Source organism: Bufo bufo, chromosome 7 (genome assembly GCF_905171765.1).
Source record: "Bufo bufo chromosome 7, aBufBuf1.1, whole genome shotgun sequence".
Taxonomy (NCBI): Eukaryota; Metazoa; Chordata; class Amphibia; order Anura; family Bufonidae; genus Bufo; species Bufo bufo.
Window position 1 is genome coordinate 169,149,036 of NC_053395.1, and position 22,346 is coordinate 169,171,381.

Here is a 22,346-nt window from a genome sequence, read left to right on the forward strand (position 1 = left end):
ATGACGTATCATGCTCCCTGAACCACTCTTTCACAATTTGAGCCCGATGAATCCTGGCATTGTCATCTTGGAATATGCCCGTGCCATCAGGCAAGAAAAAATCCATTGATGGAATAACCTGGCAAGATTTGGATTGCCCGATGAACGAGCGTTTGGTCGTTCATGGGCAATCGGCAGAAGTTTCAGACTGCCAGATGATCGCTAACAAGCGTTACTACCAATGCTCGTTAGTGATCATGTGCTGAAAAATTGGCAGGTGTAATACACCCTTAAAGTCGTTATCCGACCCCTGAAATGCCTCCCCTACTGCCTGGGCCCCTCACACACAATGTACTTACCTTGCCCTTCGGCACCCGCGTCACTCCTGGTCCCCGCACGCGGATGAAAACATTCGGTGTCGGGGGGATATGGACAGCCAATAGCAGGCTGTGACGAGGCCCCTCCCTGGACACTGAATGTTTTCATCCGCGCACCGGGAGAAGCAGCAGTGGCCGTGCGGGGACCAGGAGCGACGTGGGTGGCGGGAAGTGAGGAAAGTACATTGTGTGTGAGGGGCCCATACATATGGGGGGAACATTTCAGGGGTCGGATAACCCCTTTAAGTCTTAGGCTACTTTAGCACTTGCGGTGTGAATTCCAGCAGGCTGTTTAGGCAGAGTACAGCCTGGTGGAATTCTCCAGATCCAGCACTGCCAGATGCAACCGGATGCCCGCCAGCCCCATCAAGTATAATGGGTTCCAGCAGAGATCTGACCTTATTCGTCCGGACTCAAACCGCTCCATGCTGCGATTTGTGTCCGGCTGAATCCCGGCATTCTCTGTTGAATCAGGTGGCCGGATGTCCGTGCCGCAGGTGTGAGAGCAGCTTAAAGGGAACTTGTCATCAACTTTCTGCTGACCTCACTGAGGGCAGCATAAAATAGTGACAGAAATGCTGAACCAGCATCATAATCATTGCAGCCCAGGCCTTGAGTCCTGGTTATTCCTAATCTCCTGCTCTCCCGCCCATCAGCTGATGATTGGCAGTTCTCTCCTAGAGAGAAAGGGAGAAAACTAGGAAGAAGACTGTCAGCCATCAGCAGGTGGACAGGAGAGCAGGAATTCATGAATAACCAGGACTCTTCTCAGGTGGCCGTGACTCTTTTCCAGGCCCAGTCTGCAATGATTGTGATGTTGGTTCTCGGCAACCACTTACTTTTAAATGACAGACCGCTGAAATCAACTCACCTGTCTGTACTTAATGCTGCCATTAGTACGGGCTGCATAAAGTTGATGACAGGTTCCCTTTAATGCTTCCTTCACACACATAATTGGTTTGTCTTTTTTTTGTGGGTCAAAACCTTCAAACAGACAGACAATTTTTTGGGTAATGCGTTTTATTTACTATAGAGGAGATACAGCATTTCATAATTCTTACTAATTTACATCTAACAACTGTAGGTGGCGTTTTTTTAATTCACAAAAAACTGCAGAAAAACAACAGAGAAAAGTCTGTGAAACCACCACAAAAAGGTCCTATGTGAATTCCCCAATCAAAAGTTTTTTTCTGCCAACGTGTCAAAGCAGCGAGAAAATATATACCATATATCGCTATCTATATATAGAGTCTGATTGGCTCCACATTTATCATGCAGCAGGACCACCCCAAACATACAGCCAATCTCATTAAGAACTATCTTCAGCATAAAGAACAAAGAGTCCTGGAAGAACAGTAGCCCTGATCTCAACATCACCGAGTCTGTCTGGGATTACATGAAGAGAGGGAAGGATTTGAGAAAGCCTACATCCATGAAGATATGTGGCTGGTTCTCGTAGATGTCTGGAAAAACTTCCCTGCCGAGTTTCTTCAAAAACTGTCTGCAAGTGTTACCTGGAAGAACTGATGCTGTTTTTAATGCAAAGGGTGGTCACACCAAATACTGATTTCATTTGGATTTCTCTTTTGTTCATTCACTTAATTTTTTTTATCAATTAATAAATTACTAACTATTATACTTTTCTATTCTTGAAAGCATTCTTAAAGGGGTTGTCTCATCATGGACAATGGGGGCATATTGCTAGGATATGCCCCACATTGTCTTATAGGTGCGGGTCCCACACCTATATCGAGAACGGAGCCCCGCAAGGTGGTGGCTGGAGGACTCTGGATCGGCCACCACCAAGCCGGTTCCCGATAGAAGTGAATGGGAGCGTACCGAGCATGCGCGGCCCCCCTTCACTTGCGGGTCTCTGTTCTCAATATAGGTGCGGGTCCCACACCTATAAGACAATGGGGGCATATACTAGCGATATGCCCCCATTGTCCATGATGAGACAACCCCTTTAAAGGGAGTCCCTTTCACCAAATATGACCATTACAGACCACTCAGATCAGGTTCTCTATTACTTTCCCCAGATTACAATGATACCTTTCATATTGCAGTCCATCGCCGATTTGCTCCAAAAAACACTTTTATACAATATGGTAATTAGGTTCTGAAGGTGCCCAGGGGAGGCGTTCATGCGGCCGGTTGCCAGGCCCCTCGGTGCTTTGCTTACCAAACCCCTCCTCTTTCACCAATCTGGCCCGCCCTTGTTTAATCTGATTACCTCCTCCTCTCCGTCTGAAATCCCGCGTCCTCGCCGCTCCACACATTCCCGACGCGTGCGCACTGCATTGCCGATTATGGGCAGAGGAACAAAGACTTTCAATGCGCATGCGCCAGCCTGCGCAACCAGAACCAGCCGGCAAAGGCACGGGATTTCAGACAAAGAGGAGGAGGTAATCAGATTAAACAAGGGCGGGCCAGAGGGGTGAAAGAGGAGGGGTTTGGTAAGCAAAGCGCAGAGGGGCCTGGGCACCTTCAGAACCTAATTACCATATGGTAATAAAAGTGTTTTTTGGAGCAAATCGGCAATGAACTGCAATATGAAAGGTACCATAGTAATCTGGGGAAAGTAATGGAGAACCTGATCTGAATGGTCTGTAATGGTCATATATGGTGAAAGACTCAGTTTAAGCCTCGTTTAGATTGGTCAATTATCAGGCAGATTATTGGGAAGGAACATTCTTACGAGCGTTCGTTCCCGATAATCTGCCGGTGTAAAGGTGCTGCAGATCACCGGATGAACAAGCGAAACGATCCGAAGTGCAGACGCCTCAATCATCATTTCTCGGTAGCAGATGGTGCAGTCTAGGGCTACATGCACATGACCGTATGCGTTTTGCGGTCCACAAATTGCGGATCCGCAAAAAAAATGGATGACATCCGTATGCCATCCATTGTAAAACGAACAAGAATAGAACATGTTCTATTTTGTTGGCGGGGCTACGGAACAGACTTACTGATGCGGGCAGCACACGGAAACAAAATACGTTTGTGTGCATGTAGCCTAAACAGCACTCTGCTGCCCAGAAACAATGCAGCTGTATGAGCACAAGTGATGGCAGTAGCCAGCGCTTGTCCTCATGCAATTGTCCGGAAGGAACTCTACCCTCCTGACAATCGTCTGCAAATTGACACATTGTAAATGCAGCTTGAGGCCCCTTTCACACAAGCGAGTATTCCGTGCGGGTGCAATGCGTGATGCGAACGCATTGTGCCCGCACGGAATCCGGACCCATTCATTTCAATGGGGCTGTGTACATGTGCGTTGCCTTTCACGCATCACTTGTGCGTTGCGTGAAAATCGCAGCATGTTCTATATTCTACGATTTTCACGCAACGCTGGCCACATAGAAGTGAATGTGGCTGCGTGAAAATCGCATCGCATCCGCGAGCAAGTGCGGATGCTATGCGTTTTTTTTTTTAAGGATGGTTGCTAAGAGATGTTGTTTGTATACATTCAGTTTTTTATCACGCGCGTGCAAAACGCATTGTACCCGCGCGATAAAAACAACGCGATCGCAGGCAAAACTGAATGACACTGCCTGGATAATCGCACAATTTTTACTGAACGCTTTTGCAAAGCATCCTGACCTAATCCGGACATGCTCGTCTGCAAGGGGCCTTACTCTGCAGCATTTTTCCACACCTGCCTAAAACATTTGCACAGCACTATGTGTGTGTTTGTGTATATATGTTATATTTAAACACCGTATTTTTCGCCCTGTAAGATGCACTTTCCCCTCCCAAAAGTAGGTAAAAAATGGCAGTGGTTCTTATAAAGCCAATATTAATTAGCGCTTCCATTATGGAAGAGCTCATTAGTACAGTAGGACCAGGGAGCGGTGAGTGTAGCATTTATATTACTCACCACTCCCTGGTCTTCTCCAGTGCTGTGTCCTCACAGAAAATAGCGTCAGAAAGTAGTGCACGTAAGTGCCACCATATGCTGTGACATCAGGTCACAGTGCTGCGCTTCAGGAAGAGTGGTGCCGCAGTCCAGAGCAGGAAAGGCAAGAAATTGTATTTATTTTTGTCTGATTTGATCTTAGGGTCTGATGAAGACTGGGGGTCTGACCTGCGGTCTGATGAAGACTGGGGGGTCTGACCTGCGGCCTGATGAAGATTGAGGGTCTGATGAAGACTGGGGGTCTGACCTGCGGTCTGATGAAGACTGGGGGTCTGACCTGCGGTCTGATGAAGACTGGGGGGTCTGATCTGAGGTCTGATGAAGATTGAGGGTCTGATGAAGACTGGGGAGTCTGATCTGAGGTCTGATGAAGATTGAGGGTCTGATGAAGACTGGGGGTCTGACCTGCGGTCTGATGAAAACTGGGGGGTCTGATCTGAGGTCTGATGAAGACTGGGGGGTCTGTTCTGAGGTCTGATGAAGACTGGGGGGTCTGTTCTGAGGTCTGATGAAAACTGGGGGGTCTGATCTGAGGTCTGATGAAGACTGGGGGGTCTGTTCTGAGGTCTGATGAAGACTGGGGGGTCTGTTCTGAGGTCAAATGAAGATTGGGGGTCTGATGAAGACTGGGGGTCTGATCTGAGATCTGATGAAGATTAGGAGCCTGATCAGAGGTCTGAAAAAAAAAAATTCCCCTCATTTTCCTCCTCTAAAACCTAGTTGCGTCTTATGGTCAGGTGTGTATTAGCGAATCGACTTCGGATGAAACATCCGAAGTCTATTCGCAAAAAACTTCGGTCCAATACTGTACGGAGCAGGAGCTCCGTACAGTATTATAATATATTGGTGTGTGACTTTGCGTAATAACTTCATAGATTAATTTTTACTGTAAAAAAAACATTTCCCGAACTCTGGTATATATCTGCAGGGTGGCCACTGCAGGGGAAAATAGTATTGCATGGCCAAAGTACATAAGAGCGAGAGCTGCTATCTGTTAGCCGCTCTCTTCCTTGCATCACAGAAATGGTGACAAGCGGGAGATCCACCTCCATAACATCCATAAGTAGCACCAATGTACTTAATGAAAAACAATAAAAAGTAAGTGATACTAAAAGTGAGAAACAAAATCTAAAATGTGTTTCTGTACAGAAAACATTCGACCATTCCACTAACTGAGATGTTCAAGAAAGGTAACGTTCTCCCCCAAAATTGGAATTTTTACATTCTCCATGGGTTAAAAGCAGTTAAAAGTCTTTATATAATCCAGTATAGACATGTACTATGTAGTATACAATGCTAGCAGCCATATTCTGCGCTAGCATATATACGCCATGTACATAGAAGCCCTTCACCTAAAAGAGAGCCCTCCAATCTCTCCCTAAGCGCACTGCAGCGGAATTAACAGGAGAGAAGAAGGTTACTCTTTGCTTTTAAGGTTCCTGATCTAGATGAATAAAAACACACACAGCCGTTTTCTGGGCTCTCCGCAGACTGCATTGTTCCTCTGTGACAATGCTCACAAATAGTGTCTCTTACAGGAGACATCTTCAAACCCTCCCCCCTCCCTCAACACACGGCTGTCTTTTTTTGGCTGCACGAATCCTTGTTATTATTTCTTGCGCCTCTGAAGACGTCTCTCTTCTCTCTTTCCCTCTGTTCCGTTCCCCGTCACAAGATTGTCACTTGGAGGAATCTTTCCCTTTCTAGTGCCTTTCTCTTGGAAGAAGCTTAAAGCCTCGTCCCCGACTGTCACTTCAATGGGGTTATGGCCACGTTCCTACCTCTGCTGTCTGCATCACCTGAATTCCTGAGAGAATCTTTGCTCCGGAACCAGAGAATTTGTGCAAATTACAGCTAAAAGTCGCTACCTTACATTAATAGCCTCATTGCTGGGTGGTTTAAAGGGAAGAGAGCGGGAACAGCGGTGAATTATATATACATACACTACATAATGATATGATCAAATTTCTCACATTTGACAATGTGTCTTGCATAGCAACCATACAGGATTTACACTGAACGCTCCTTAAAGAGGCCAGACTTATGCATGATGGGCACAAGTGGACAAGGAGTGGCATCTCCAAGCAGCTGTGGTGTGGGAATGGGTTATGCAGGAGATGAGGTCAAATGGAAAAGGGAACGCAGCAGGGAGACCAGGGTAGTCATTGGGACAAGTGCCTACGGTGCCGCAAGGTGGAACCTAGGTGTATGTGTTAATCAAACCAATCTCATTGGAATAATTTATGGATTTTATCTAAATGGTAACTATCTACCCTCTGGTCACTAAGAGATCACATACTTCCAAGGGTTGAGTTGTGCAAAATCACGTCCTACCATAGTGCTGCACCGTATGCATACACCCGAAGAGTGCTGCCACATGTCGTGGATGTACTGCAAAAAGCCACACTAAAAAAATGTGTTTATAGTCCATTCAATGCTCTTCTAGATCTATATCAAGCTGGCAGCTCAGGGGGCGTGTCCTTCCCCGCAGCAGCTCAGGGGGCGTGTCCTTCCCCGCAGCAGGTCAGCGGGGGCGTGTCCTTCCCCGCAGCAGCTCCGGGGGAGTGTCCTTCCCCGCAGCAGCTCCGGGGGAGTGTCCTTCCCCGCAGCAGCTCCGGGGGAGTGTCCTTCCCCGCAGCAGCTCCGGGGGAGTGTCCTTCCCCGCATCAGCTCCGGGGGAGTGTCCTTCCCCGCAGCAGCTCCGGGGGAGTGTCCTTCCCCGCAGCAGCTCCGGGGGAGTGTCCTTCCCCGCAGCAGCTCCGGGGGAGTGTCCTTCCCCGCAGCAGCTCCGGGGGAGTGTCCTTCCCCGCAGCAGCTCAGGGGGCGTGTCCTTCCCCGCAGCAGCTCAGGGGGCGTGTCATTCCTGCAGCAGCTCAGGGGGCGTGTCCTTCCTGCAGCAGCTCAGGGGGCGTGTCTTTCCCGCAGCAGCTCAGGGGGCTTGTCCTTCCTGCAGCAGCTCAGGGGGAGTGTCCTTCCTGCAGCAGCTCAGGGGGCACATCCCTTCCTGCTGCTGCTCTCTCCCTAACAGCTCAGGAGGCAGTTAAAGGATTAAACTGAGCATGTGCAGCCATCTCAGTAAGTAGGACAAAGAAATACGAAAACCACAAACAGCAGGTGGCGCTATACAGATACATTTTTTTTTTTAATAACTCAGTAGCTATACAAAATTTTTAATCACATGCTGCAATTACAAAAGTATTCAGATCCAGGAGCTGGTTTGAAAATTGTAGAATATTTTCGTGGGACAACCCCTTCAATGTAATTCAGTTTTGCAGTGTGGTTTCCTTTTGCTAGAAGAAAACGCACCATAAACGCAGGTATAGTGTTGCGAAAACCGCAGGATGAAAAACCTGCATATCACTCATATCACTGCTTCTATATGCTATATTAAAGGGGAAAACCCTGTAAATTCTCACCAACCTCAGCGATTCTTCATAGGGAGTATGCACACTGCCAGTGACATGCATGCTGCTGCACCAAGCACTGTCTGTAGCCTCTCCTGTGCCTTTAGCTCCGCTTCCATATAACAACAGCATGTGATACCTGTAATCTGGCTGCAGATACGGATTTCTACATTTAACATGGCAATGAAAAGGTGGACCATTATCGGCAAAAAGCAGGTGAGGTTAGGTTGGAAGGTTGTGGATATGATTTCACATGTCTGCAGGAGTTTCTCTATAATGTTATGCACTTACCGCTACTGATGGCGGAGTTTGCGAGGACAGCTCCCTCACTCCACTGATCAGCACTGGACACGGAGTAAGACCGCTGATGCATGCCGTCTAAGCGGCTGAAAGAGCCAAGGCTAATGCCACTCTGACCACTGGCCATCTGGGTAACTGATGTGCTGCTTGTAACGTTTCCTGTAACGACAACCAAACAAGATCATTAATCGTCATGCATAGACAAGAACACGTCACCAAACTCTGACCACATTTGTATTCCATCTGTATCGCGTGCTGTATCGGACTGGACCAGGGGTTAACCCATCTATGAGGCGAATATTTCATGTCTGGAAGCGAACCCGAGTTCGGGAAATGGTTTTTCACAGTACAAATTCATTTATGAAGTTAGTGCGTAAAGTCTTGCGAGACTTTGCGAAGCAGTAACTTCGGCTCATCGGAGCCAATACATTCTAATACTGTACGGAGCTCCTGTATTAACTTTCTCTACATGAAAAAAGCCACTTGCTGAAGTGAGACAGCCCCTTTAATGCTGACCATACACATTAGATTAACGTTGAGTTCATTCTCTCTACATAAAGAGAAGAGGGGCTGGTGTGAGAGAGAGGACTGGGCTGGTGGATTTCAAAATGTCCGATCCTTTTTTCTCTTGAAAATATGCACATTTCCCCAAGATGAGCATGCATGTATATGTACGATTTCTCCTTGTGGAGAGTGCCAAAGCCTTCTAGGCAATACAATGTTCTCCAGGAAAATAAAATATATGCAGGTGAGCGCAATTACAAGAGAGAGAAGCTTATGTGCCACCGTACAAAATCATCATCATGGCCAACCATCTACTATGGTTGGTCTGTCATTTTACCAATCCAGTGCGTCCATTATTTTTGCTGCTTTACTCCAATAACAGCAGAACAAAGGCAATGTGAATGTGGCCTTATAATGTCAGGTAAATGAAAGCAAAAAGTATAAGTCCTACTATTAAGAAATCTACTATGATAACACATTAAATACAATAGGACAGTATGTGGTAAAGCTCCCTCTAGTGACTGCTGCAGTCAGTTCGCAATTTAATCCTTTACCTTTAATCCCAGTGCAGGGTATTGGGGGAATGTATTAGACAAACAAAGCTGGCAAGTGACCATCATCTATTGTAAATGGTGGATCCGGTGTTCTATATATACTAGCAGAAGGACCCGGCGTCGAACAGGTAGATTTCATCTATTTTATTTCATGTTTGTGTGTGTCGTTAAAAGATATCGACAGTATCCACTATAACAGTGACATCTACTGCACCCCACCCCTTTAACAGTGACCTCCACAGCGGCCTGCCCCCTTAACAGTAACATCTACAGCGCCCTCCCCTTTAACAGTGACCTCCATAGCGGCCGCCCCTTTATTAGTGACCTCCACAGTACCCTCTCATTAACAGTGATTTCCACAATAACCCGCCCCCTTAACAGTGACCTCCACAGAGCTCCGTTCCCTTAAAATGAGACCTCCACAACACCCCGCACCCTTAACTGTGACCTATACAGCATCCTGCCCCTTAACACTAACCTCCATAGCAGACCGTCCCCTTAACTGTGACCTCCACCGTTTCCTGCCCCCTTGACAGAGACTTCCACATCACCCGCCCCTTTAACAGTGACCTCCACAGCATCCCGCCCCCTTAACAGTGACCTCCATAGCAGCCCGCCCCCTTAACAGTGACCTCCACGGCAGCCCACCCCTTTAACAGTGACCTCCACAGCGTCCGCACCTTTAATAGTGACCTCCACAGTACCCCATCCCCTAACTGATGTAGAGGCCACTGTTATGGGGACGGTGTGGTGTGGAAATCAATCTGCCCCTTAACACTGACCTCCATAGCGGACCGTCCCCTTAACTGTGACCTCCACAGCAGCCTGCCCCTAGGGTGGCCAGAGGTCCGGTTTTAGGCCGGACAGTCCGGCTTTCAGACTCCCTGTCCTCCGCCCAGCGCAGGGCCTGGACAGACACAGGGATGTCCTTTTGAACTGCTCATGCTCAGACAGCAGCACTGTGCTGTCTGAGAGTTAACTGCAGGGAGAAAGTCACCCTCCCTCCCACCCCTGCAGCTGACAGAAGTTGATTTTTCGTGGCTTAGTAGGACCTGGGGGCGGGGTTTTTAAGTCAGTCTTTCGAGGGTGGCCTGAATGGCCACCCTACCTGCCCGTGAACTGTGACCTCCACATAACTCTGCTCCCTTAACAGTGTCATCCACAGCGCCCTGCCCCTTTAAAGCTGACATACAGCAGTGAAGAAAAATTGCTGGGTTGTTATGGAAACCTGGTGTAAAACTGTGTGTATGTGGAGACTAAGGGCCTGCGAGCTTCCATTGGCTGATAAGGGTCATGTGACCAGGCTTCTATTGGCTAATGCATTTTTTAGGAATCTCTCAGGAACGGTACGTGCTAGAGTCTAAAACCTTCCCGGACACCTGATGTACTTGTGTGCCAAATTTCGTGATTGTAAATGCAGCGGTGGAGATTCTTTTAGCGGACATATATATACACATACACTTATCTTTATATTATATATATATATATATATATTGTAATAAGGTAAAAGGAATAATCATGGATGATAGGTACGTGTCACCGAGATTCCTGGCCTTGGTGGAGTAAGAGCCGGTTTTTATGTGGCAGCAGTTGCTGTTTGACACCTTGGTACTTAGCATGGCTGTAATAGCTGATCCGGGACGGCTCTTACTTGGAGTAGTCAAAGTGCTGGGTGGGTGACTACTCCCCATGTTCCAGGCCGGGTTTTGCCAGGCATAAAAACCAGCCAGCCCTGCCAGGTAGAGAGGATTACCTCCATCTGACAGTGGAGCTCAGGAGGTCTGTGTGCTGGGATCTGAGGCCTGTGCTGGGCTGGAGAGCGGAGACCTGTGTGTCAGGGGAAACAGGCTGCCTAAAGCCTGTATTTGAACTTTGAGGCATGTTTAACCAAACATTAAAAAATATGTTGAAAAGGGTGGTAGCTAAAGATGGGAAGGACTGTGACCTTTTTCTGCCCTATCTCATGCTTGCAGTGCGAGAGGTACCCCAGACCTCTACTGGGTTCTCGTCCTTTGAACTGCTTTATGGCAGACACCCTCGCAGTCTCTTGGATGTAGCCAAAGAGGCATGGGAACAACAGCCCACTCCGTAAAAAAGTGTTATTGAGTACGTTACTCTGATGCAAGAACGGATAGAGACAGTGTTGCATCTTGTTAGGGAGCATATGGAGGCAGCTCACCGAGCCCAGAGTCTGGTCTATAATCGGCAGGCTCGGGTCCGGATCTTAAACCCAGGTGATCAGGTTTTGGTTCTGGTACCGACCGTGGACAGTAAGTTCCTGGCTAGGTGGTAGGGGCCCTACGAGGTACTTGAGAAAGTTGGAGAGGTGAACTACAAGATACACCAGCCAGGGCGGCGAAAGCTGGAACAGATCTACCATGGTAATTTACTTAAGCCGTGGAAGGATAGGGAGACCTCTACGGAAGACAGCCCGCGTCCGGGTTTTCTAGGGGAAGAGGTTCTGGCCCCTTTGTCTGATGCAAGGGAAGCGGTTGCTGCCGTAAAAGTTGCTGACAGCCTCTCCTCTAAACAGGCTCAGGAGGCCAGGGAGTTCGTTAGTCGGAACACGGATGTGTTCTCGGACCTCCCTGGATGCACTTCCACAATCCAGCATGACATTGTCACGGAACCTCAGGCCAAAGTCTGGTTCAAACCATACCGGGTACCCAAGGCTCAGGGACAAGCCATCTCGGAGGAAGTGCAGTTAATGCTGCAACTAGATGTCACTGAGGAGTCTAAAAGTGAGTGGGCCAGTCCTATAGTCTTAATACCCAAGCCAGACGAGACATTACGGTTCTGTAACGATTTTCGTAAACTGAACGAGATTTCCAAATTCGATGTGTATCCCATGCCCCGGGTCGATGAGCTTATCGAGAGGTTAGGACAAGCCCGGTATTTTTCTGTTTTGGACCTCACGAAAGGGTACTGGCAGGTCCCCTTAACGGAGGCTGCCAAAGAGAAAACTGCCTTCATCACACCTGAAGGGTTGTATCAGGTGCCCCCAACACTTTTCAACGGCTTATGGACATTGTCAGTGATGGTTCGCTGGGATCATCGGGCGGAAAAGGCTTTCTCTGCTTTGAAGTCGTCCCTGTGCGGGTCCCCGGTTTTGGCGACGCCCGACTTCAAAAGGGAGTTTATAGTACAGACCGATGCCTCCAAAGTAGGCCTCGATGCTGTACTGTCTCAGGAAGTCAACAGGGATGAGCATCCCATTGTCTTACTCAGCCGTAAGCTCACCCCAGCCGAGACCCGGTATAGTATAGTGGAGAGAAAGAGCCTGGCTATCAAGTGGGCATTTGAGTCTCTCCGCTATTATTAGTTGGGGAGAACATTCCACCTAGTGACTGACCACTCCCCTCTCAAGTGGATGAGCCAGGCCAAAGAGAGAAATGCCCGGGTCACCGGGTGGTTCCTGTCCTTACAAAACTTTAAGTTCTCCATAGAACACAGGGCAGGCCGGTTGCAGGGAAACACGGATGCCCTGTCCAGAGTATACTGTATGGCATGTGTTCACCCCCTCAGGGTTGAACAAAGGGCTGAGGTATGTAAGAAGGTACAAGGAATCATCGAGGATGATAGGTACATGTCACCGAGGTTCCTTGCCTCTGTAGAGTAAGAGATGTTTTTTATGTGTCAGCAGCAGTTGCTGTTTGACACCTTGGTACTTAGCATGGCTGTAAAAGCTGATCCGGGACGGCTCTTACTGGGAGTAGTCAAAGTGCTGGGTGGGTGACTTCTCCCCACGTTCCAGGCCGGGTTTTGCCAGGCATAAAAACCAGCCAGCCCTGCCAGGTAGAGAGGATTACCCCCATCTGACATTGGAGCTCGGGAGGTCTGTGTGCTGGGATCTGAGGCTTGTGCTGGGCTTGAGAGCGGAGACCCGTGTGTCAGGGGAACAGGCCGCCTAAAGCCTGTATATGAACTTTCTGAGGCAGAACTGCCACCAAGGCCTCTGTACTGCACCCGCTTATCCTAACTACCAGAGCGAATCCCCACAATATTATATATACATAGTACCTGTAATTGTAATCCTGCTGGTGATGATAGTGAAATGACTACTAAGAAGTGATCTCTACACAACTGGAGGTATAAGCGTAGGCTCAGTGAGCAATATAAAAAAATGCAAGTTTAACAGAAAACGTATAACAATTAACAAAAATAAATGTAATTTCCTGGCACACCTGGAGATACCTATATGTCCGAAGTGCGCAAGCTATGTATGGAGCAGGCTCACAGGGTGCCAGTTGTGTAATGCAGTTTATACCCAGCCACAATAACCTGCTCATTTAACCCCTCAGATTCCATGGTCTATAGAGAACACAGCATCTGAGAGGTTAGACAGTGGAAAGGGGCTCACTGTGACCTCTGATCTGCTCTCCTGTGGTGTACTCTCAGGGTGTCAATTGATCGCTATGGCAGCCTCCTGCCATAGCATTTCCCTTTTAAGCCCTGCCTGCGTCAAGGATTAATAGGCAGTACATAGAATCCCCATAGACTGCAATAATTTACTATTGCAGTTTATGGTGTAAGATTGCATATTCCTAGGGTAACTAAAAAAGTGAAAGTACAAAAAAAGGAAAAGATGATTTTAAAAGCATTTAAAAAAAAAAAAAAAAAAAAAAAAAGTAATCACCTCCGCCCTTCCCAATTTTATATATAAGAATAAACTATAAATAAATGTAATTGCTATAGCCGCATCTGGACTTTCAGAACATGAAAGTATTTATCCTGCATGGTGAACATCACAGTGGAAAAAAATAAAATAAAAACTGGCGAACTGCTTTTCTTTGGTCACCTTGACCCTGGAAAAAAATTAAAAAATGTTATCAGAAAGTTGTATATATCCCAAGATGGTACCAATATAAAATTCAGCTCGTCCCGCAAAAAACAAGCCTTCCCATAGCTCTGTAGAAGGAAACACTAAAATGTCTACTCAGCTAAACTGTAAAATGTCTGTGCACATTTCCCACCTAGAGTACTGCAACCTCCTCTTCTGAGGCTTCCCATCTAACATTCTTACACATCCTCCAATCTATCCTCAACTCTGTTGCCTGGTTAAGCAACCTGTCCCCTTGTTTCTCCTTGGCCAATCCCTTCATTGGCTTCCCACTGTCCAGAGCTTACAGTTCAAAATACTAATGAAGACATACAAGGTCTCCCACAATCTGTCCCCCTCCTTACATTTCTGACCTACTCTCCCGATACATCCTTACCTGTAATCTCCCATCCTCACAAGACCTCCTTCGGTGCTCCCCACACAATCCTCTACAGGATTTCTTACACCCACCTTTCATAGTCTGGAACCAACTACCCCAGCACATCAGACTCCCCCCAACATCCCAATTATCCACAGCAAACTGAAAACTCACTTCTTCAGGAAAGCCTACAAAAAACCTGCTGCCACTACACAGCCATATGAGCAGCTTCTACCGTCACCTACGGTCTATTTCCACCTTCCCATGCAGACTGTGAGCCCATGTGGGCAGGGTCCGCTGCCCCTCTGTATCAGTCTATCACAAAGTTAGTCCATGCCTATTATAACGATCCCTGGAAATAATGGAACTTAAAAAAAAAGTTTTTAGAGACTGTTTTTTAGGGTACTGACTTTACAGTGCACCCTCAAGGGCTTCCCCTAACGTAAGAAATAGCAAATCAGTAATATGGAGGAAAGCTCTGGGGTGGGAATCAGAAGCTGCAGCAAGGTCAGAGACAACAAGGGTGCAGGGAATCTGATGCTGAAGTCCAATTATCCCAGTGCAGCCCAAGTTGCGCCATGTTATGTTCCTCAGACACACATTTCCCTCTCCATAGGATGTTTCCCCCAGTTCCTTGACTCAAATTTTATTATTATTATTCTCACATTTACTTGCTCCCGCCACAGCAAGAGCAGCGTCAGTTGGCGCCTGTCGGCTGCGAGAGGCATCCTGATAAACAGCCTCTGCAGGACACACAACAGGGATAATGTACACTTAAGTACTAGCAATGTGCTGCCATTCTGCACAGCCGATTACTCCCCGCGCCTGTCACTCAAAGAGGAAATGGCTGAACCCATTAGATAGAAACCTTTGCAATGTATCCTAAATGCGTCCTGCAAAGCTATTAATCTGAGAGCTGGAGGATGCCTAGAGAGGAGCGCCTCTCAATGATGCTGGGGGGGTGCACACAACAGCATTGCTGTTACCCCTTCCCCCCCACTGTCTCGTTAATCAAGATCTGCTTATTGCCCCCACCACAGTGGCAGAGGACAGATCCCCCTCTTAAACACTCATTAGGAAACATCTCCAGTGCACAGCTGAGTGGAAAGTGTGACAGAGGGGGTGAGAGACGGGAAGAGAAGTGATGAGCGTGAGGGTGGGTGGGAGAGGTAAAACAAAGAACTCAAAACTGGGTGCTCGGACAATAAGGTAGCAAGGAATAGAAAATGGACGGCTTTCATGGGGAATTACAGGTGTTGGGTTATAGAACTTTACTGGATCCCCACGTTATGGAAAAAGAAGGGGGAAAAAAAAGTGCACGGGAGAGGGAAAAAAAAGGTAGACAACAGGGAGGAGGAGGAAGAGGGGGACGAAAGCAAGTCCGATGGCATTAATATTCATGACAATAATTAGTATTCTAGGTCACTGAATATTCATTGCTATTAGTTTGGATTTTATGGGTTTACGAGATGTTCTGATTGTTGGAGTGTGGAGGGCGCCGCACGATGAGGACTTTTAAGATGTCATCAGCAGTTCAACGCTGAAAACACATTAGTGGTTTTGGGTAAAAATCAGCTCCTTGTCTCTTGATGGATTTAACATTATGAAAGAGACCTGGGGCTAGTGGAGAGCGGAGGAACAGAGGAGGGGGAGCAGTTCTGCCTCTCCGAGTGGGAAGCAGGCAATGAGTTTTACATGGTTTAAGCAAGAATACAAAGAAATGTGCAAACGAATTTTCTAGCAAACAGTGGATTATGCCGTATTTACTTCTGGGCGGTACGGAGCGTTGTGAATTCACAGGTTACTAGCAAGCTATGGCCGACATGTTTCTGACTAATGAGTGGCTAACTGTGGCATTGCCTGCAGCTCCTGGGTCCCGATGTAAAATCTGTACCAGGGCTTCACTAACCATTATGGGCCATTTGTAATACTACTGGCCTATTTAATGGCAGAGGATTTTTTTGGACCCCTCAGGCATCAGGAACCAAGTGCAACTGCAACCCTCATCGCTGCATCCCCTGCATACAACAGGACCTATCTTGTCATCACAAGAAAGCCAGTCTATTCCTTTCTGCACTTAAGCAGAAGATGGGGTACATTTATTAATATCCTGCTCCAGAAAAAAAAGTCACACATTTTTGCACCAAAAAAATGACAACTTCTTGTGATTTTGTGGCGTTGGTGGGAAAGTTGTCATGTTAGCGGTGTTACTGCGGTGTACACCAGAGTTATCAATCTTAAATCAGTAGAGGGGGTGGGTAAAAAAAAAAAATCGGGAAAAACATCTGTAGACCAAAAAAAAAGGGATATTTTTAAGATGTATCAAATCTCTCAAACAACGTGCAACGTTTCATAAATTTGGCGCATATTATGTTAATGAAAACTCAAGCAAAAGTGACTTCAACAATTGCTGATATATGATGTATTATATTATGTTTGCCCTGTCTAAGGGGAAATGCAGCTAGTCTATAATATGCTGCAGCACATGTCGGGCATCCTGTCGGTTTATTTGTATACATATTGGGGGACATTTATTAAGACCGGCGATTTAGACGATGGTCTTCGTCCCACCTGTGCTGGCAGTTCATCCGCCTAATTTAAGCATTTTCAGACGTAGAAAATGATAAATAAGACGGGCCACCCTTTTCCCTGCCCATGCTATGCCCCCTTTTTTTAGACCTGGCGTGAGCGGTGAAAAAAAAAAAAATCGCAGACTGCGACGCAAACAGCCTTTGCAATGCAATCCGCCACAGATATACACCAAAGAGTGGCGAATGTCTGTTCATAAATGACCCCCATTATGCATCACATTTAGCATAGCACATTATGCTTATTATTATTAAGGCATAAATATAACTATATAAAATGTATGTAAACTATAGGGAATTATGGGCATTTTAAGCGGATAGCCCCAGCATTTCCCGTGAACTTTCCTTTCCATCACAGGTTTTACACATAGGACAGATTAAGACTAATTTCACATCTGCGTCGTGTATGAATTCACTGGATCCGGCACTGCTGGATGCAAACAGAATGCCCGCCGGCCACATCTGGCAAAAATGCTGAAAGTTGGCTGGACACAAACTGCAATTTCCTGCCGGATCAGGTGGCCGGATCTCCGTGCTGCAGATGTACAAGTAGTTTTACGCCTTAGCTTTGCAAAACAGTCAGCTGTATATGGCAGCCAGTAGTCTGTGAAAGGGATATAGACCATCTTATAGCGGTCAAAAGACTGAGGCGACATACAGACTTGTCAGGGCCCTACAGCAGCAATATGACAGGTCCACACAGCTTGTATGATGCTTGTGTGTAGCTTGTGAGATTTAGATGGAGCCTTTGATTAAGAGACATGTCTAAGTTCTCAAAGCCCCAAATTATTTCCTTCTGTTACCTGGCAAGGTTTTAGTGAATGCTAATATATTTTTTAGACACTTTTATGGAAAACCATGGTTCATAGTTTCCTACTTTGCAAAGTAGCCCAAAGATTTTATATGTTCAATCTATAAAAAAAAATAACTACCTCCAGTGAATAATGTAGGTCAAACAAATGTCAATATGTAAGGCCTCATGCACACGAGTATCCGCAAAACACAGATGGCGTCCGTGTGCATTCCGCAATTTTGCGGAACGGCACGGACAGCCATTGATATAACTGCCTATTCTTGCCCGCAAAACGGACAAAAATAGGACAGGTTATTTTTTTGGGCGGTCCACGGAACGGAGCAACGGATGCGGACAGCACATGGAGTGCTGTCCGCATCTTTTGCGGCCCTATTAAAGTGAATGGGTCCGCATCCAAGCCGCAAAAACTGTGGCTCGGATGCGGACCAAAACAACGGTCGTGTGCATAAGGCCTAAGTCAAACAAATCTAGTAGTGTCGATCTTAAATATTAAAATAGGGCAAAAAATATAAAGGGCTAACATGACACAGCTACTATGGATACAATGAAAAGAACAGGAAGCACAGATTTGATGGACCTCATGTCACGTGAAAAACTGTATTGCCAGAAAACATACCCACTTGCCCAAAAATGTGTGCCTTCTTGGTGAAAGTGGTCAACGTAGAGCATAAATGCCCCCCCTCCCATATGTGGAAAATTGCGGCAGAACTCTTAGAGGTATACCTTATATACATGTATTACATATTCACAGGATATGCCATAAAAGTCTACTAGATGTGGGTCCAACCTCTGTGACCCACACCTAAGTCCGACATCTGCTGGACCCAGGGGGAAAATAAAAGGAGGGCATGCTTAGCAGTGTATGGATAGTGACATGCACATGTGGGGTCAACTTCCAATTAATTCATTCTTTGGGAAACCGTTCTAAGGACAGGTGCAAATACAATAGGTGCAGCCTGTATCTATCAGACGTTCATGGCACATCTGATAGATATGCAATAAACGGTTTAGCAGGAAACACTACTTTAAAACTTTAAACAAATTTACTTATATAGAAAGATAAAAAAAAAGACCATACCTGTATTGGTGGAGATCTGTAGCCCACTGACCTCTTTGGTCAGGCCATTTGTTTTCGGACTGGCAATAGGTGCACAGGATGATGTTGCTCGAGGAGGCCTCTTCCCTGGAACCTTAACTGTGGTCCTGAGTAGATCAATCTCTTTGCCATGGACATTCTGCATGTAATCCTGCAAAAACATGGAAGATATTCATAAAACATGATGAAAACTAAATGAAACATCTAAATGGCCCATATTAAGAAATCATAAAAAAAAAATATTTCACATGGAATTTGCTGGGTTTGCACGTGGTGGAGCAATGCAGATGCCATGTGCGGAAGATACCCTGTCCACCCACAGTTGCCAATGGCCAGATTAATTGAGCTATTGCCTCCTACATAGAAACAAAGCCTTCAGGAGTGAGGCTAAAGGTGGCGATACGTCAACCACAGTATGTGGCCTGCCACTAGCAGAGCCCAGTCTTTACCATGAGTAGGAAGTCAGCATGCTTTACTGGTAAACGCATATCTGCAGAATTATGGATCCTTTCTTAAATTAAATGCAGCATGTTACATTATTCTGATTGAAACCTGATGGGAAAAGAACTAGCAAGACACGACGTATGGCCGCAACCTACAAGAGCATGTGCTTTGCGCTTGGATAGCAACAGCCCACGTGGGCTACCGTTCTTGCCCTTTGGTTTCTGTGTAGCGTGGTGGCAGGACACCTACACCATTATGCAGACACACAAAGAACTGTTGTCTTCTTTTCCTGCAGGATAGCCTATACTGAAGGCTCTCTCGTTTATTGCATTCTCCCAATAGTAACCTGCAGAAATAAGAACGCACCTCTGGACTGTATGTCGGTTGTGAGGACCAGTACAAGATAAGTAATGCAAAGCCATTTTTCCTGTGAATAAAATATTGGGGAAACCTTTATATCCATATAAATGGAATACACAAGCTCACAACCCATGTAAAGGGCCTGCCTTGTCTTGACTGTACTCACAGATGATAATGACCTTTGGCCCAGGTTGTGAGGAACTGTAACCTGCCCTTGTGCTACAAGTACTGCCAAATCTTCCTATGTCAGAGATCTGAAGTACAGCTCATCCAGAGCTCCCTGGTTTATTCAAAAATATCATAGCTAAATGTGTGCAGTTAGAGTAGTAGAAGAAAGGGTTGTCTGGATTCTAGATATTAAAAAGGGTCATCAAAATCAGATTGGTGGACGTCCAACTCGTGGCAATCACTGTGCTTCCGGCTCCATCTTCTGTGTTTATTCCAGCACTGCAGGCTACTGAGAACGGCTGATAGGTGGGAGTGCCAGGTGTAGGACCCCCATCAATCTGCTATTAATGACCCATCCTAAATATAGGTCATCAATACCCAAACACCCCTTTAAAAAGGTTTTCCAATTAACAATCCTTATCCCCTTTTCCACGGGTGTGACTGTTGGGACCCTCAGCGGTCAAAAAAATGGAGCTCCTGGAGTCTCCTATGAGAATGGAGCTCCATTCACATGTACGCCACTGCCACAGTATTTGGCACTTAATCTCGCATTCCCACAGAACTGAATGGAGTGGTGGTCACCCATACCCACAGGGGATTCTGCGACCTTTGTTTTCGTGATTGCTGAGGGTCCCAGTGGTCGGGCCTCCAGTGATCTGACACATCCCCTATTCTGTGGGGAAAATTATTAGTGGAAAGCCCCTTTAATGCATCACTAAGGGTCTTTGGAAAGCTTATTGGAAATCACAATGGCCAGTAAATTAGTGGTAGGCAACATTTGGAATCCAGCACCTGATACAATATTAAACGTGGGAGAGTGGACATGTCTGTTTTAGTAAGAAACTGTAATTCCCCATGAAGTAATTCTAGTTGTCTTTTCTTTGACCTCTATGTTGTGTCTTCCTCTGTTATTCTTCATAGAAATATATGAGTAAATTGACAACTGGGTGTCACTAGCTGGGGGGGTCCTTACACTGACTGATCAGTGCTGACCGTGCCAGACTTTAGAGGGACAAACTCCTATGAGAAGGGGAACGGTAACACCCATTTGTCAATTTATTTATACATTTTTAGGGAGAATAACAGAGGGACGTCACAATGCAGAGTAGACGAGTTTTGGTCAGGAGAGGTGATGAGCTCAAGCACTTCTTTTTATGATAAAAATACTCTTGGTGTCTTCAAAGGTGCAGCATATATACAATCACTACAACCTAAGGCCCCATGCACATGGCCGTTGTGCAATTGCGGTCCCCAATGCACGGGCAACCTCCGTGCAGCGGGCCAGACCCATTCAACTTGAGCATGAGGCCTCAGACTATATCCGACCGAGACTGCAACAAAGACCTACTTAATAGACTGATCCCAAAACCTTGACTGAAACCTACAGATGCTTGTCCATAAATTACAAAGAAAACCGACCTACCTAACTCCCTGCACACACATATTGTATATGAAATGACTGAAGGGTGGGCATCCCCAATCTGGCCTCATATTGCCGTGCACACACCAGTAACAGGCTGCGTCTCCTGGTTCACAAATGCAGATTTCTCCGCCAGCCGCCATCAATCCAAAATCACTGATCAGAGGCAAACAGCACAAGATCAAGGTACACGGCCACTTAACAAGGCCTGAGAAGGAGGCAGCTCAGACACTTGTGAGATTAAGAACATTTAACAAGTCTCTGGGGTATACTCCAGGAACCCCCCCTCCCTTCCCAGGCCCCTCTAAAACCTGAAAAAGCCATAATTGCTAAGCTATTAGCATGTTCTGCTCGCTCTGTCGCTAATCTCTTAACATAGGAAACAAATAAACCCACACGACTGGAGAGATTATCCGCCAGTGAAGCTGCCCCCTGTCCTGCATATCACACAGCGATAGAGACCTCCAGCATTGACTGGAGCCCAGCGTGGGACAAGAACAGAAATGCTGCTCAGCTCATCATTTCTAAAATCTAGTCGGAATAAACTCCAGATAGTCCATTATGAATGAACGCGCTATTTTCAGAATGTCGTAAAATCCTCCCAGCCCTATATAAAAAACACCTATACGTCTGTAGCAAACCTGCACCGTGCCTCCGGCCGGACCCTTTAAAACTTTGGACTTTCTGATCTGACGTGAGAAAGGCGTCCATGAAGAGGAGGCAGCCGTCTCCTGCTCCTTCCATCGTTTTTCATCTGAACTCTTCCAGGAGAGCGCGCACGTTGTACCGAGACAGATGTACATATTGCTTTACAATGCAGCGCCAGAACACCCCCCCTCCCTTTCCAGATACACCAAGGAAAGGGTTAACATTGCTTCCCCTAATTATGTTGCATCTTATTGCCATACACTTAATTAGCTGCATTAATGTGATTTCTTTTTACATAGGCAAGCAATTAAGGGCTATGATTGAGTTTCATTCAATTAGCCTCAACAAACATGCTAATTGATGTCCCAGATGCAAATGAGATGTGGTGAGATAGAGTGGCGCACACTGCGCCGTGGGAGGGGGGGGGATCTTTGCTTGGGAGAGTGGGGTCTCCGCGGGGTCTGGCTGCCGTCTTGCACCCCATGACTTGTCATCTCATGAGGGGCCCCTGCTCTGGGAGCAAGCGGCTTAGTTGCAGGGTTAGGAGGGGCGGTAGAGAGACTTCATTAGGCC

The 22,346-nt window shown here is 46.6% G+C and overlaps 1 protein-coding gene across 2 annotated transcripts in view; it reads right to left on the bottom strand.

Moving 5' to 3' along the window:
- AGAP1 (ArfGAP with GTPase domain, ankyrin repeat and PH domain 1) overlaps positions 1-22,346 on the bottom strand; it is a 405,970-nt gene that overhangs the window by 76,129 nt on the left and 307,495 nt on the right. For both annotated transcript variants that reach the window (XM_040441790.1, XM_040441789.1), the window contains exons 11-12: positions 18,716-18,884; positions 7,971-8,138 (exon numbers count right to left, since the gene is read on the bottom strand). In XM_040441790.1, coding sequence (XP_040297724.1) covers positions 7,971-8,138; positions 18,716-18,884 — 337 coding nt within the window. The remainder of the gene's footprint in view (positions 1-7,970; positions 8,139-18,715; positions 18,885-22,346) is intronic.